Source organism: Chiloscyllium plagiosum, chromosome 2 (assembly GCF_004010195.1).
Source record: "Chiloscyllium plagiosum isolate BGI_BamShark_2017 chromosome 2, ASM401019v2, whole genome shotgun sequence".
In the NCBI taxonomy this organism is placed as follows: Eukaryota; Metazoa; Chordata; class Chondrichthyes; order Orectolobiformes; family Hemiscylliidae; genus Chiloscyllium; species Chiloscyllium plagiosum.
The window spans coordinates 7598892-7616433 of NC_057711.1; the positions used below are offsets into that span (position 1 = coordinate 7598892).

The window sequence follows — 17542 nt, forward strand, 5'->3', positions numbered from 1 at the left end:
TTTTGTTATTAGTGGGTGCGGCCTAATGGACTGACGCCTGGGACGCAATTGTTGCTGCAGAAAAAAAGCCAGTGGGTTTGGTTTGTTCTTCCATCACCACTCCATCAATATACCCATTTTGAACTTGCAAACACATCTGCTCACCCCATTGTAACAGCAAGAACTCGCTCTCTACCTCCTCGCCTCCCCACTTCATAAAGCCTCCCCCCCCCATCCCGTAGTAACTGGAATCAAGTTGACCTCATTGACTGTGTTGATCGGGGTTGTTAACCTGACTAATAAAACCGGGAGATTACAGCCAGTGTTGCTGTGGGCTTTTGTTTTTGGTGTTATTTGTTTGTGGGGAACTGGCTGTGACACATTTTTCACTCTGGAGTCACCTGAACTCTGAGGTTGCGAGGCATTAAAGTGAGGTCAGAAAGTTAAGAAAGGATTTCTTTCGATGAACAGCTTGCTAGGTCACACTAGACGGGCAGAGTGGAGGTAAACAGGGTGGCACAGGACTAGTGTCACACTCATGAGAATTGGTCAACATGACCTGTTCCATGTGCATCCAGTTAGGTTTTTAACTACAATCAGATTGTGCGTTTTGAAAATTTACTCTGAAGGTTCAGCACTTCTACCAGCCCTTTTAGCTTGCACATGTTGGTGACAACTGATAATACATCACTGGAGTCACTTTTACTGACGACAAACTCTTAATAACTGGAGTTATTTTTCTTTAACTCAAATGAGTTCAAATTCTCAGACTAACAGGATGGGGCTTGAAAGCCAAAACATATCTTCGGCATTTTTGCTCTTTTGTTTTCCCATTGCCTTGTGGGCTGCGATTCAGGGATTAGAGACTGAATCTCTAATAATAAAACTGCAGATGCAAAAGGAGACAAACAGGAGGCTGGAAGAACGCAGCAAGCCAGGCAGCATCAGGAAGTGGAGAAGTCAATGTTTTGGGTGTAGCCCTTTTTCATACACCTGAAAACATTGACTTCTCCACCTCCAGATGCGGCCTGGCTTGCTGTGTTCTTCCAACCCCCTGTTTGTCTACCATGATTCAGGGCTAGCACTATTAGTGCACAGAACTTGATCCAGCCGCCAAGCCTATTACTTGAGGAGTGCTGCCCCATTGTCAGATGAGACGGTCAACTCAGGTCCAGCCTTGCTTCTCGGGTAGCTTTTCAAATGGGAGACAGTCACCCTCTGTCACCAAAACAATAGGCTGGAGGCTCAGACCCTCAGGATTTGTGATTCACCAATCTATCATTGACACATTGAGTGAAATTTGAATTTAATTAATAAAATCTGAAATTGAAATCTAGTCTTGGTAATGGTGGCCACATCAATTATGATCAGTTTCTTGCTGAAAATCCCACCCAATCTACTCACATTCTTTCACCTAGAAAGGATCATATAGAATTTCCCTACAGTGCAGAAACAGGTCATTCCACCCAATGAGTGCGCATCAACCCTCCAAAAGGTATCCCACTGCCCCCTACCCTATCCCTGGAATCCTGCATTTCCACGGCTAACCTACCTAAGCCTGCATATCCGTGGATACTAGGGAGTGAAATCTGCTGTCCTTACACAGTCTGGCCTACACGTGACTCCAGACCTACTTAACTGTCCTCTGAAATGGCCCGGCAAGCCCACTCAGGTGATGAGGGATGGGCAATAAATGCTGGTCTTACTGGCAGTGCCCAAATCCCATGAAAAAGGATCCAGAGTTTTTTAAAAACTCTGTAAAAGCAAGAGAATTCTGCTTCACTGATATTCACCCCTGAATCAAACGGCCGAATTGGATTGATCATTGTGGCAGCACATTGTGTATGAACTAGCTGCTTGAGTTATTGACCAGCGGCTACACTTCAATAGTGTGTAAAATGCTTCAAAGAGGTTTTGAGGTGTTGAAAGCTTGTGTTTCAAGTTTTCTTTTCTTCTTTATCTGTAAAAATGCATTCTCAGGCTTCTAATTCAAGAAAGCAATCTCCATCTAAAAATCTGCCTGTCTGACCGATTAGCTGTGCATCTCTAGTCATTTATACCTGATATGTTTTCCCCCTTGTCCCTCTTTAAAATCAAAAATCATTCTCTTGCGCATGAATATTCATTGTGTTTCTGGAAATTTACTCTGAAGATTACAGAATTTCTATTAGCTCAACTACATTTTAGCATGAAGAATGTATCTGATCACTATGTGTGACAACAGCCATGTGCAAGGCAGTGAGCTAAATTGTTCAATGGACAATGACCTTTACCCAAAAGGATCTCGGAGAGGAATTTAGAAGTGGAAGTTAACTTTTTGTTTCAAAACAAAAACTCAAAGTAATTTATTTTCCCCAAATGTCAACCACCTAAATACGATGTCAGTGATAACCTAATCCGACAGAATTTGAACAGAAATCCATGCATTATCATAATTATTTGCTCTTCTGCAATGATTGGCTTCTGGTTAAGGCTAATTTTATTCATCGGAGATCCCATCACATGGTAGCCCAAAAGGGGTGAACTGCAGTTTTGTGTCAGCTACACATGGCTCTCATATATGACCCGGGGAGTTTTCCCAATCACCACTGGTGTCACAGAATTGGTGTTCTCTACTAAGACAGCCGTAGTGTAGTTGGCCCTTTCAGTCACTGCTGTCACAACCTTGCCATCATTCTCTGTCACCGTCAACCCAACATGGGGGCTACTTTCAATCACCGCTTGCGCTGTCTCCACCTCCTTGGCCTCTTGCTCCGGTTGGCGGGCACCATCTGGTTGGCAGGCACCACCTGGTTGGCGCTGCCCCTCCAACGTATCCCCCGCCATTAAAGGATGCACCGATACCTTGATCGCAATTTGCTGGGGCTGCTCGTGCAAAGACGATTCGTCCGAGTCCCCTGCAGATGAGTTGGTGCGCTTTAAAGAATTTGGTATCGTGTACACCTCGTCTCGAGTCTCTTGACTCGCTGGTCCAGCTCCCACGTAGATATGGCTTGGCTCCTCCATGCCCACGACTTCCATGATCTCTTCCACAAACATCTTGCAGTTCATGATGAGAGGGGGCAGCGGGACACTCCTGGCAAGCTCCTCGATGTACCGGGCAAACTCCATCGTTTTAAACTGGGTGACTTTGGCCAGTTCCAGAGTCTTGGCGGAGGTGATGATCGGGATGCGCTTGGCAATCTCAAAGGCCTTCTGCAGTTTCTCTGCTCCCTCGGTTCTGAAGAACTCATTGATGGCTTTCTCTGTCTTCTTGAGGTGGCTGCTCATCATGCACAGTCGGGTGATGTTCAGGACCATCACGATGGTGAATGCAACGAGGCAAACTATCATATAATAGACACCCATATCCCCCGAGGTGAAGATGACTCTCAGAGTCACCGTGTAATTAACACTGCCATAATGGTTCGAGGCTACACAAGTATACTTGCCTCGGTCACCAAACGAAACTGTGGTGATGTTTAACAGTCCACTGTCCGAAATCCAACAATTGTCTGGTGAAACAATAAAGAAAAATCTTTTAAATTAATCGATCATGAAAGTGATTACTAATTTTTTTTTTCCAAACATAAACTATCCCACATTTATGGTTTCCTCATGGCCTCTACCATCTAGAAGGACAAGGGAACATCAGAAGTTCCCGTCTAAGCCACTCACCATTCTGACTTGGAAATATTCCTTCAATGTCGCTGGGTCAAAATCCTGGAATTCCCTCCCTAAGAGTATTGTGGGTCTATCTACAGCAGTTCAAGGGGGCAACTCACCCCCACCTTCTCAAGGGGCAATTAGGGACAGGCAATAAATGCTGACCTAGCCAGTGATTCCCACATTTTGTCAATAAGTTTTTTTTTTTTAAATCCTCTCCTTCCAAAATTCACATTTTAAAAGGAGAGAGTGACATTGACTTTGAGAGAATGTCATTCATTGGATTTGCAATCCAAAGGCACATTTGCAAAAATTCAACTTTCTGGGCAGACGGGTTCAAATTCCACCCAGTGGAGGAGTTTAAATCAGGAATTCATAGACCATGAAATTGATTTTTGTAACATCTAATTCAGGGAAGGAAATCTGCCGTCCTGAACTGGTTGGCCGACGTGTGACTCCAGACCTACTGCAAAGGGATTGAGTCTGACCTGCTCTCAGGGATAATTAGAGATGGGCATGAAATACAAGCCTTAATAGTGACAGCCATACCCACGAAAGAACAACAAACATTTTTGCAGCTGAACAAAACACTCCTGTGTGAAGCACTTTGCATTTCTCTACATTTGCCACCTTTCTGCCCAATCTACTGGTGGGTTCATGTAAAACTCCATTCACATTACTTTTTACATGTTGCACTTTAGAGTTGATCATATTGATGAGCTTTGTACCATTGGCAATCCAGCCACCCCAACTGCGACTCCTCCCTCCAGGTCATCTATTAAGGAAGACTATTAAAGGAAAGCAACCTCTGTCAACACTCACAAACAATACTCTTCAGTGGGGAGAAACCATCAGACTCTGCCAATGTCCGCTTCTAAATATATTTACCGATTCCCACTTCCTTCATTTTCAGTTAACAATATTTTTTAAAATTGTGTCGTAGCCAGGTTTCTGAATTATAATGACTTATTGGGCCTGGGATTGTTGCCAAGCTGGCCACAGGCCACTGCAGGATATAGAATTTTGAAATAATTTTCAGTATCCTTTAGCCTTACCAAAAAGGTGTACCTCCCAAGTTTGCTTCTATTACCAACCGCACTCAGTACTTAGAACAGTCAACAAATAACCCATAAGAAAATTCCATATAATAGTAGGAACAAGTTACATGGTCTCTTCGGTCTGGTCTAGAGTTTCATGAGATCACAGCTTCTCTTTCTTCTTAACTCTATTTCTCCCTGTTGTTCCTGAGATTCCCTAATTCAAATCTATCCCACATTAAGTTGTAACAATAAATGAGATCAGGTAACCAGTTCAGCAGATCATACCATACAAAGTGCATGAGGGGAACAGGACAGAGTAAGGAATACAATGTTAAAGCTGCAGAGAAGGTCCACAGAGCGCAAGATCCACATTAAACGTAACATTTGAGAGGACCATTCATAAGTCTAATACCAGCGGGGAATAAGCTGCTTTTGAATCTGCTCATACCTGTATATCAATTTTTATATCTTCTGCCCAACTGAAGAGGGTGTGAGAGAGAGAGTATAACTGGGGTAGAAGGGGTCTTTAATGATCTTGTTTTGCCAAGGCAGCTGGAAGTATAGATGGAGTCAAGAGTTTAGGGCCCGTACAGTTACAGACAAATGGTGAGGTGGAGGAATTGGAAGAGGGTAGGGGGCTGTAATATCGGAGGCGGGATGAAAGGAAGAAGGCTAAAGTAGGAATTCTAAAAATCGAGGCACTTCTGTTGTTATGGTAGCTCAAAAATGGCCTTTTTTTGGCACCTTTACTTCTCTGATGAGCAAATCGTCAAGCAAAGTGTTTACCTCTGTCATATTTACAAATCAATTGGTGCAATTAATAGAAGTTATGAGAATTTAATAATTGATGGATTAGAATGAATGGAGTAAAGATGCATTAATATAGCAACCTTTGGGTGTCCCAAAGCACTTTGTAACCAATTAAGTATTTCTGAAACACAGCCACGGTTGCAATGCAATTTAATGGCAGTGGATTGGCACACAGCAAGCACTCAACAGTGATAACACTAAACGAACAAGCAATCTATTTCAGTGATTCAGACAGAAATATAGAAACATAGGAGCAGTAATAGGCCATTCAGCCCTTTCAGCCTGCTCTATTATCCATTACAATTGTAGTCTGTTCCTGCCTTTCCCCCACTTCCTTTCAGCCCTTTAGCCTCAAGTGCTATATCCAACTCTTTCTTGAAATCATACAATATTTTAGACTCAACAGCTTTCTGTGGTAGTAAATTCCATAGGCTCACCACTCCCTGGGAGAAAATAAAATGGCTTCTCATCTCAGTCCCAAATGGTTTACCCCATAACTTTAGACTGGTGCCCTACTTGTGGAATGCCCTGTCATTGGGAACATCCTTCCTGCACTTACGCTGTCTCGTCCTGTTGGAATATTACAATTTTCTGAGACACCCCTCCACATGCTTCATCCTTTTGAACTCCAGTGAATATAACCTAATTAGTGTAACTGATTTAACCTCTCCTCTTATATTTGATTTCTGTGATGGCAGGACTCGATCTGGTAAACCTCTGCTGAATTCCCTCTCTAGCAAGAGCAGCCTTCCTCAGATAAGGAGACCAAAACTGCATACAATATTCCAGGTGTACTCTCACCCTGTAAAATTGTAACAAGACATCCTGCTCCAATATTCAAATCCTTTCGCTATGAACTCAACACATCATTTACCTTTTGTCTGCCTGCTGCACCTGCATGCTTACCTTCAGTGACTGGTGCACGAGGACACCCAGGTGTCAATACACGTGTCTCTCTCAATTTATAGCCATTCTGTTTTCCGACAACCTCAAATTTATCCATGTTATACTGCATCTGCCATGCATTTGCCCACTCACTCAACTTGTCACATGGAAGCATCTCAGCATGCTCCTCACAGCTCACCCACCACGCCCCCCAGCTTTGACCAAGGCACTGGGGAAGCTCTGATTTTCCCCAAATATTACTATGGGATCTTTTCTATCCACTTGAAAGCACTTTAGTTACAAACATCATCTAAAGATAGAACATCTGACAGCATCTATCAAACAACAATAGTTAAAAGCAAAGGTAAAGACATAATTCACAATATGTAGGAAGTGAACAGATCTTACAGAATGTGAAATGATAATTATCTGTTTGAGGCCATTTTATATAATATTTAGGATTAGATGGCAATTTAGAATTAACCACATTGCTGTAGGTCTAAAGTCACATATAGGTGCGTAGTTTCCTTCTCTGAAGGACATTAGTAACCCAGATGTACTTGTCCAACAAGTGACAACAGCTTCAGGATCACTGTCAATTTCTGAATTCCAGATTATTGATTAAGTTCAAATTCCATTATCCACCATGGTCAAATTCGAACCTGTAGCTCAGAACATTAATTGGGTCTCTGGGTTAACAGTGCAGTGCCACTGCCACTAGGCCATCATCTTCCCTGGGGAATAAATAAGGACCAGCCAAGCCCTGACTTGGGACCTTTCCCCCACTGAGGAAGGTTCTCTTGACCCGAAATGTTAACCGTGATTTCTCTCCACAGATACTGCCAGACCTGCAGAGCCATTCTAGTAGTTTCTGTTTTTATTTCCCACATTGAGGCTGTTTATGGAACCAGGTTGTATCCTGATCAACTATTTTAAGGATCTGTCACCTTCAGAGCCCCCTGTCCAGCACAAAACTCATTGGGATTCTCATTCTCATTGTTAGAATTAATGCATTCAACTGCACGTCACAGTGTCAGAGATTGCACTTTTGCCCAGTCACATTTCTCCTTTGCCCTGATGAATAACAATCCCAGGAAAGCAATTGACGGGAATGCATAATGTTTAACAGGCTTCACATTCACATTCCTAGAACCTCTTTAGGTTTGCTAAAAATAAGCCTAGGTAAAGTGTCACAAGGTGTTTCTGGAAAGTCCTAGTTTATAGCAATAGTTCTTGCAATCTTGAGGGGGCAGCTGGGGTTACTGAGCTACTCACACAGCAACTGGAGTGAAATGACACCTTCAGATTCCAGTTCCCAACAGCAACCCACCAAAGCCCTGTCTTCCCCATCCACCTGGCGATCATGTTCAGTCCTGATAATAGTGAAATAAGAGTGCTTCCCTTCTCCAGCACTGGATCTATTTGAGGTTAGCCTTTCTTCCATTTCTGATTTTCAAAGATAATTAAGATAAACTCTAGCCAAAAGATGACAGAGTGATTCACATTTACAACTAGCCTCTCAGACCATCGCATAGCTTACAAGCAATGAAGTACTTTATTGCCAGAAATGCAGCACCAAATTTGTGCACTGCAAGATCACACAAACAACGATGGGTTAATGACCAGATAAGAACATAAAATCTAGGAGCGGGAGTAGGCCATCTGGCCCGTGGAGCTTGCTCCACCATTGAGGATGATCATGGCTGATCTTTTCCTGGCCTCAGCTCCACTTACCCTCCCACTCACCATAACCCTTACTTCCTTTACTGTTCAAAAATCTATCTTTCCCTTAAAAGCATTCAACATGGTAGCCTCAACTGCTGCTCCTGGCAAGGAATTCCACAGATTCATAACTCTTTGTGTGAAGAAGTTTCTCCTCAACTCAGTCCTAAATCTGCTGTGGTTTTCTTTTAATTGGATGAGGGAGAGAGAATGAACGTAAACATATGAATTAGGAATAGGAGTAGGCCACTTGACTCTTCAAGCCTGTTCAACTATTCAATAAGTTCATGGGCTGACCTGATGAGCCCACATTCTTGCCAACCCATAATAACCTGTCTCTCCTTATCAAGAATATACCTCTATTTTTAATAGTCAAAGACTGTGCTTCCACTGCCTTTTCAGAAAGCGATGTTTCAGACTCACAAGCATTGGAAAGGAAAAAAAAATCCCTGTTTTAAATGGGCAACCCCTTGTTTTTAAACTATGTCCCCTAGTTCCAGATTCTCCCACAAGAAACATCCTCTCCACATCCACCCAGTCAAAACCCCTCAGGATCTTACATGTTTCAATCAAGTCAGGTACACATATCCTTGATTGAACATCTCACCCGCAGCAGCTGCAACAGTGCAGCACTCTCTCAGCACTGCATCATTGAACCCTTATGGTGTGGAAGCATGCCATTCAGCCCATCAAGCCAGCAACGACGCTCAAAACAGCATCCCTGCCACCACACTATCGCAGATACTGTGATTTCCCATGACTAGTCTGGACACTATATACAGTTTAGCATGACCCCCTGATCTGCACATCTTTGGACTGTGGGAGGAAACCGGAGCACCCGGAGGAAACCCACACAGACAGGGGGAGAATATGCAAACTCCACACAGGCAATTGCCCAAGGATGGAATCGAACCCGGGTCCCTGGAGCTGTGAGGCAGCGGTGCTAAATGCTGAGCCACCGTATTGCCCTGTGCTGGCAATAAGCCTGAACTTTGTACTCTAGAGTGGACCCACAACCAGAATCCACAGATTTATGATTCCACAACATGAACACTACCCGGCTGACTTGTACCATTTCAAAATGGTACGAAATGAACTTTATACTCCATTTACAGTTGCTTATTGTGAACGTATGTAGTTCTTTCCTCTTGTAAATAAAACCTGAAGCCCCAAGTTGTGCAAAGGGAAGTTGAAGTGAAATATTGCATGATATTTTTGAACTTTATTTGTTTCCTTTAAGATGCAGTTTCATCTCTGGAGCCTACAATCTTTGTAATAAGACAAGCTAGATTTTTAGTATCGGAAAATTGAAAACATTTTCAGACAGATGCTTTTCACCTTTCTGATATATTAAACTATCATTTCTTTTTGGATAGAGTCATAGAGATGTACAGCATGGAAACAGACCCTTCGGTCCAACACGTCCACGTTGACTAGATATCCCAAACCCAATCTAGTCCCACCTGCCAGCACCTGGTCCATATCCCTCCAAACCCTTCCTATTCATATACCCATTCAGATGCCTATTAAATGTAACGTCATGATGAAATATTCCTGCAGTTAAACAGAGAACTGCAGATGCTGGAGATCTGAAACCAAAATGGAAATTGCTGGGGAAACTCAGCAGGTTTGGCAGCATCTGTAGAGAGAAACACAGTTTACATTTCAGGTCCAGTGACCCGTCGTCACAGCAGAACATTCCTAATGTGGTCTCTGTCTTCCAGTGATTTTTTTTCTTATTTTTGTTGTTTCTTATTTAACGTCATAGAGCCAGAGTTATGCAGGACAGAAACAGATCCTTCAGTTCAACCAGTTCATGCTGAACATAATCCCAAACTAAGCTAGTCCCCCCCGGCTGCTCCTGGCCTATATTCCTCCAAACCTTCCCTATTCATGTACTTATCCAAATGCCTTTTAAATGTTGTGATTGTGCCCACATCCACCACTTCCTCTGGAAGTTCATTCCACACGTGAACCACCCTCTGTGTAAACTATTTGTCCTTCATGTCTTTTTTTAAAGCTTTCTCCTCTCCATCTTAAATATGTGCCCTGTAGTCTTGAAATGCCTAAACCTAGGGAAAAGACACACACCATTAAACTTTATATATAGCCCTTATGATTTTATAAACTTCTATCAGGTCACCTCTCAACCTCCTACACTCCAGTGAAAAACGTCCCAGCCTATCCAACCTTTGTTTGTAATTCAAATCTTCCTTACCTAGCAACATCCTGGTAAAGGAGAAAGTGAGGTCTGCAGATGCTGGAGATCAAAGTTGAAACTTTATTGCTGGAACAGCACAGCAGGTCAGGCAGCATCCTGAAGAAGGGCCTGTGCCCGAAACGTCGAATCTCCTGTTCCCTGGATGCTGCCTGACCTGCTGTGCTGTTCCAGCAATAAAGTTTCAACCAACATCCTGGTAAATCCCTTCTGAACAATGGATAACACCTACAATCTCTGGGTCACTGGATTTCGAGTGCAAGTCCCACTCCAGGAACTTGTACATAAAATTAGCATCAATACCTCCAGCACAGTAGGTTAGAACTATACAATCCCTACAGTGTGGAAGCAAGCTATTCAGTCCACCACACGTACACCGACCCTTCAAAGAGCAGCCCACCCAGACCCACCCCCCCCTCCCTATAACCCTGCATTCCCCACAGCCAATCCACTTAGCCTGCCCATCCCTGGGCAATTTAGCATGGCCAATCTACCCATCCTGAACTTCTGCGGACTGTGGGAGGAAACTGGAGCACCCAGAGGAAACCCACACAGACACACAGGACAAATGTGCATACTCCACGCAATCGCCCAAGGCTGGAATTGAACCCAGGACCCTTATGCTGTAAGGCGGTAGTGCTAACCACTGAGCCACCGTCCCACCCAACTGAAAAAGCACTTCAGATGAAATTTTAAACCAAAGCCCCCACACGTGGATGCGAAGCACAGGAAAAAAAAAACCCTTGACCCACTGAATCTGTGCCAATCAAAAACAATCACCTAACTTTTCTAGTGCCATTTTCCTGCACAATTATAGCTTTAGATTCCTTGGCATTGCAAGTGCAGGTCTAAATTCTTCTTAAACGTAATGAGGATTTCTGCCTTTCCCACCCTTATTAACAGTAATTTCCAGATTCCCACCATCCCAGGACAATATTTCCAACAAGACCAGGGAACATCTCTCCAATGTCCTGACCAATATGCTACATGGCTGAGGGATACATAAAACAGTTTGTCATTATCTTCTGTCTGTGGTGTTCTGATGCAGGTATGATGCTTGGATCCTGCCTTTCCAACAGAACAACAATAACTACACTTGAAAGCATTGCCTAACTGCCTGGAAAGTGCTCTAAAGTTGTGAAAGATACTGTTTCCGCCCTAAGTGTTTCAAGTCTCTTTGCACACACACACAGAGCCTGAAGTGATCTGGCAACATTTGAATATCTGCGAATCAGCCAACAAGGATTATAAAGCCCAAGGAAAGCTACACAGGGCTAACTTTAGAAACAGAAGTGTGCACTTCACTGAATCAAATCTTCCACTTACGCTCCCCGTACACGCTTCCTTCAATCCTTGTACTCTTACCAGGATACGAACAAATTAAAAGTGCCAGTGGGTGGCAGGACAAATTGCTCAGATTGACACACAGTGTAAAGAAACAGTTTGGGGGGGGGGGGGGGGTGGAGGGGGTCTACAGTTACACTTACACACACACACACCTCCTGCTTGATGTAGGGCCACATGGAAAGCAGCCAAGCAGTGTGGAGTGGAGACATTTTATCACCAGCGAAGGGAGAAATGAATTTGCAAATGCATACAAAAGTCCATTTCACATCCTCAGGATATCCTAAAGTACACAGGAACCAATTTTAAAAGTTCTCACTGTCGCTACATGGCTAATTAGACAGAACAGGGTGGAGCAAGCACCAACTTGGAAGAACAACCTCTCAACCTGCATCTTTTTTAATGAAACGGTGTTGACCTCGGAAGGACAGCTGACCACCACGGGTTCTCAATTCTTTTTCCATCAGCATCACAGGATCATTGACATCATCTGAAAGACAGCACCGCCGACAATGCAGCACTCACTCCGCTATGCAAGGTATCCCTGCGTGTAGTGTACGTAACTCAGGTCTCAGAGTGGGACTCAAAACTCCGACCTCCTGGCTTGGGGAGGTCAGAATGCTGCTGACTTGAGCCGAGCCACATTATTCATGTCACTGTCATACAACAAATCAGCCCCTTTAATGGTGAGGAGGCTGAGGAAGTGAGACAATTTTGACAGCTCTTTCAAATTTGACAGCTGAGTGGCCCCCTTCATGGCTGTAAGGCATGATAAATATGATAAAGAACTGGAGATTCAAAGTAAGAAAATATCCTTCCAAATGTCTCAATTTCAATTGAAAGCTGAAGATATCCTTGAATTGGCTCAGGTAGAAAAATAAAACACAACAACATCACCTGAAGAACTCCCATTTACTACAGTTTCAAGAGATAGATATCCCTTCTGTGGGAAAGGACAGGGTTAGAATGGACAGCTCCAACACAAAGCAAATACTAACACAGACCAGGTCAGAAAGGAAAGCAACACTTCAGAAAGGGTGCAGAGGAGACATACAAGAAGATGTCAGTGCTGAGGGACTCCAGTTACATGGAGGGACAAGAGAAACTGGGTTCAGTCTCCTTAGAACACAGACGTTTAAAGGGAAAACTGTGTTGGCGATGTTCAAAATCATGAGGCATTTGGCAGGGGACACTTGAAGAAGTGGTTTCCACTGGCAGATAGTGCAGTAAGTTGAAACTTTATTGCTGGAACAGCACAGCAGGTCAGGCAGCATCCAGGGAACAGGAGATTCGACGTTTCGGGCACAGGCCCTTCTTCAGGAATGACAGTGCAGTAACCAGAGGGCACAGATCATTGATTTTTAAGAAAAGATGAGACAAAGGAATTTTTTTCTTGAAATAGGGTGCATTTTAGATTATAGCTCCAAGCAGATTTAATGGTAACATTTGTACAGCAATTAGAATGTGAATGGTTCAAGAGGGCCATTAAGTTCATGCTGGTTCTCTACCAGCTGGCCTCACACCCTTTCTCAACGCAATCACGCAATTATCCCCTTCCAAATTTATTTCAAAAGCCTCTATTGAATCTGCTTGCACCATCCCTCTCAGGCAGTGCAGTCCTGATAGTAACCTCACAGCATCTTTGCTTCATTTGCCAATTGTCTTAAACCAATGTGTTTTGCTTCTCAACCTTCCTGCCAAAGGGAACAGTTTCTCATCTGCTCTGTCCAGACCCTTCATGATATTGAAAACCTCGTTCAGATATCCTCCCCAAACTTCTTGTCTGAACGAAGACAACTTTATCTTTACCGATCTGGTCTTGCAAACGAAGACCCTCATCCATTCTTGCAAATCATTAGAAGTCATAGAGATTTTACAGCACAGAGAGAGGCCCTTCGGCCCACTGTGTCCACTCTGGGCACCTAGCATCAATTGACTCATCTCATTTTCCATTGCATGGATTGTATGCTGCTATGTTTCAAATGGTCATCTAAAAACTTCTTAAGTACGTTGAGGATTGCTACCTCTCTCATCTGTTCACGCAGTGAGTTCCAGGCATCATCACCTCTGCATGAAAATTTGTCAGATTAGATTAGATTCCCTACAGCGTGGAAACAGCACCTTCGGCCCAACAAGTCCACACCAACCCACCGAAGAGCAACCCACCCAGACCCATTCCCCTACATATACCCTGCCTAATGCACCTAACACTACGGGCAATTTAGCATGGCCAATTCACCTAACCTGCACATCTTTGGACTGTGGGGGGAAACCAGAGCACCTGGAGCAAACCCACGCAGACACAGGGAGAATGTGCAAACTCCACACAGACAGTTGCCCAAGGCAGGAATTGAACCCGGGTCTCTGGCACTGTGAGGCACCGTGAAAATTGTTTTCCTCAATTAAGACTGTACCCTGCTAAATTAGGGAGAAAGGTCTTTCCATATCTGCTCTATCCATGCCCCTCATAGCGTTGTATATCTCAATCATGTCCTTCCTCAGTCTGCTCCACTCCGAGGAAAACAACACCAACCGATCTAGTCTCTCTCCACAGTTGAATTGCTCCAGCCCAGGAAACATCCTGGTGAATTTCCTCTACACCCCTTCTAGTGCAATCACATCCTTCCTACAGGGCAGGGACCAGAACCGCAGACAGTACTCCAGCCGGCCATCGTCATATAGAGTTCCATCATATCCACCTTGCTCGTGTTTTCAATACACCCTCACCAAAGCACTCGCAATTGAATCATTGCTTAAAAAGGGAAAATTTCACTTCTTTGAAAACGGAGCAGGGTAATGAGACCAACTGCTCTTTCACAATATTGGCACTGGTACAACAGGCCAAATATATTTCAACTGCTTAAGGAGAGGCAATGGCTGGTCTGTAATCCAAAGAACAAAGTAAATTTCTGGGGACCTGGGTTTGGATCCCGCTACGACAGATAGTAGCATTTGAATTCAACAAAAATCTGGGATTAAGCGTCTAATGATGACCAATTGCTGATTGTCGGGAAAAATACCCATCTGGTTCACTAATGTCCTTTAGGGAAGGAAACTGCCATCCTTACCTGGTCTAGACAGGCAGGAGGCTGGAAAAACACGACAAGCCACGCAACATCAGGAGGTGGAGAAGTTAACATTTCAGATATAACCCTTCTTCAGGGCCACCCTCTTTATCTTCAGCTCCCCCCGCCACACCCACCCCCAGTCCTGAAGGGTTACACCTGAAACATCGACTTCTCCACCTCCTGATGCTGCTTGGCTTGTGGTGTTCTTCCGGTCTCCTGCCTGCCTATTTTGGATTCCAGCAGCTGCTGTTTTTTTTTTTGTCTCCATCCTTGCCTGGTCTGGCCTACATGCAACTCCAGACCCACAGCAATGCGGTTCACTCTTCACTGCCCTCTGGCAATTAGGGATGGGCAATAAGTGCTGGCCTAGCCAGCGACTCCCTCATTCTGTGAATTAATTCTCTAAAAAGTAAAATCAGTTAAACTGCCAATTCACTGCTTCGAGCTACAATGCTATCACAGAGGCAGTGCCAACATGGCTAACTATACAAGGGTTTCATTTAGAGCCAAAAGTCAACATGACATTTCTGAATCAACCACCATGGTTGAATGAACACCAGTCTGGTTTCAGCCTACTCCTGAATAGTCGCATGTGGAAAGTTGGGAAATGCTAACAGAAACCTATTCACATTTCCTTAAGAAAAGGCCAGAAAATGTTGGAAGTACTCAGCGGGTTCGACGGTATCTGTGGAGAAAGAAACAGTTTTTCAGCTCAGGAATCTTTCAGGAGAACTGGAAATGGTACACCGTTTTAACAGAGGTGGTGTAAATTGAGGCATGACCTTTGCACCTACCTGCCTCTGAATCACAGGATTGTTATGGCACCATGCCCACACCAGCCCTTCAAATAAACATCATTACCATTCCAGTACCAGTCTCACGCTCCAGTGACCATATTCTTGAATTGTCTTCCCTTAGGACAAGACGGAGTTCCTACCCTCTGCATCAGACGTTATGGCTTCAGCTCCCATGATAGGGCGTGTTGGACATGGAAGAGTCATAGATTCACACAGCACGGAAACTGACCCTTCAGCCCAAGTCGCCCATGCTGACCACATTTCCTAAACTGAACTGGTCCCATTTCTCTCTAAACACTTCCTATCCATGTACCTGTCCAAATATCTTTTAAATGTTGCAATTGTACACACCTCGCCTACTTCCTCTGGCAGTTTGTTCTATACATGCATCACCTCTGAAAATGATACCTATTGAGTCCCTTTTAAAAAAAAATACAATATACAATACTATGCAGCACAGAAACAGACCCTTCAGCCCACCATGCCTGTGCAGATTCCTGGTCCTCATTATTCCTCTGTTCACCTTACATTCATGTGTCTATCAAGATAAATCATAAATGTTGCTAACATGCCTGCTACCACCACCTGCACTGGCAGTGCGCTCCAGGCACCCATCACACTCTGAAAAACTTTCCCCACATTTCTCTCCTGAACTCACCCACCCCCACCTGGCCTGTGACCTCTTGCAGTTGACCTTTCCACCTGGGAAAAAGCCTCCGACTATCCACCCTCTCATAATCCTGTAGACCTGATCAGGTCGCCCCTCAGCTTCTGTTTTTCCAGTGAAAACTATCCGGATTTATTCAATCTCTCCTCATAACTAAAACCCTCCAGATCAGACAACATTCTGCTAAGCCTTCTCTGTACCCTCTCCAGAGCACCCATGTCCTTCGGAGACTGTGGCAACCAGAACTGCACAGAATATTCCAAAAGCGGCCTAACTAAAGTTTTGTGCAAATGTAGACTGTACAGCGCAAATCTTTCCCATCTCACCTTAAACCTGCGCCCTCTAGTTTTGGAATCCCCAACACTGGGGAGAAATGACTTTGGCTATTCACCTAATCTATGGTCCTCATGATTTTATAAACCATGATAAGGTCAAACAGCATCCAGGACGCAGTTTAATGGGCTGATAAAAAGATGGCCAATCCTCCCAATACCTCCTCACTCTCTCACAAGAGATTAGGAAAGTGGGTGAGAAAATATGCTAAAAAGAACTTCCCCCCGATGTCATCAATGTACACCAGGAACTGGAAGGTGGGGCATGTCTTGCCCACAGCCACATGAGCAGTGCCATTGGTGCCTGCACACCTGAGGAATGCTCGCACCACATTTTGCAGCCTGGTGTCTACCCTGTTCTAGTTCTTGCTGCGCTGTAAAAGTGCAAACAACAGGAGCTGGAGTCGGCCATCCGGCCCTGCTCCACCGTTCACTTTGTTCAAGGCCAATTGTTCAACTCGGTACACTGTTCCTGCTTTCTCCCCACACCCTTTCGTCCCTTTAGGCCCCTAAGAACGGTATCCAACTCCATCTCGAAAACATTTAACGTTTTGGCCTCAACTGCATTTCTGTGGCAGAGAGTGTTCCACAGGCTCACCACTCTCTGAGTGAAGTAATTTCATCTTCATCTCTGCTCTAAATGGCCTACCTCAAATCCTGAGACTGTAACCCCCCTGGTCCTGGAGTATGGTACTCCACCTCCTGTGGGGAGAAAGTGAGGTCTGCAGATGCTGGAGATCAAAGTTGAAACTTTATTGTTGGAACAGCACAGCAGGTCAGGCAGCATCCAGGGAACAGGAGATTCGACGTTTCGGGCACAGGCCCTTCTTCAGGAATGAGCAGAGAGTGTTCAGCAGGAGAAGATAAAAGGTAGGGAGGAGGGACTTGGAGGAGGGGCGTTGGAAATGTGATAGGTGGAAAGAGGTCAAGGTGAGGGTGATAGGTCGGAGTAGGATGGAGGCAGAGAGGTCAAGAAGAAGACTGCAGGCCAGGAAGGCGGTGCCGGGCGGGAGGGACTCGGCTGAGACAAGGTGG

General features: G+C 44.4%; 1 protein-coding gene across 2 annotated transcripts in view; it reads right to left on the reverse strand.

The window, feature by feature from the left end:
- Positions 1-2440: 2440 nt before the first annotated feature.
- LOC122565260 (microfibrillar-associated protein 3-like) overlaps positions 2441-17542 on the reverse strand; it is a 29409-nt gene continuing 14307 nt past the window's right edge. For both annotated transcript variants that reach the window (XM_043721037.1, XM_043721045.1), the window contains one exon: positions 2441-3473. In XM_043721037.1, coding sequence (XP_043576972.1) covers positions 2521-3473 — 953 coding nt within the window. In that variant the 3' untranslated portion in view covers positions 2441-2520. The remainder of the gene's footprint in view (positions 3474-17542) is intronic.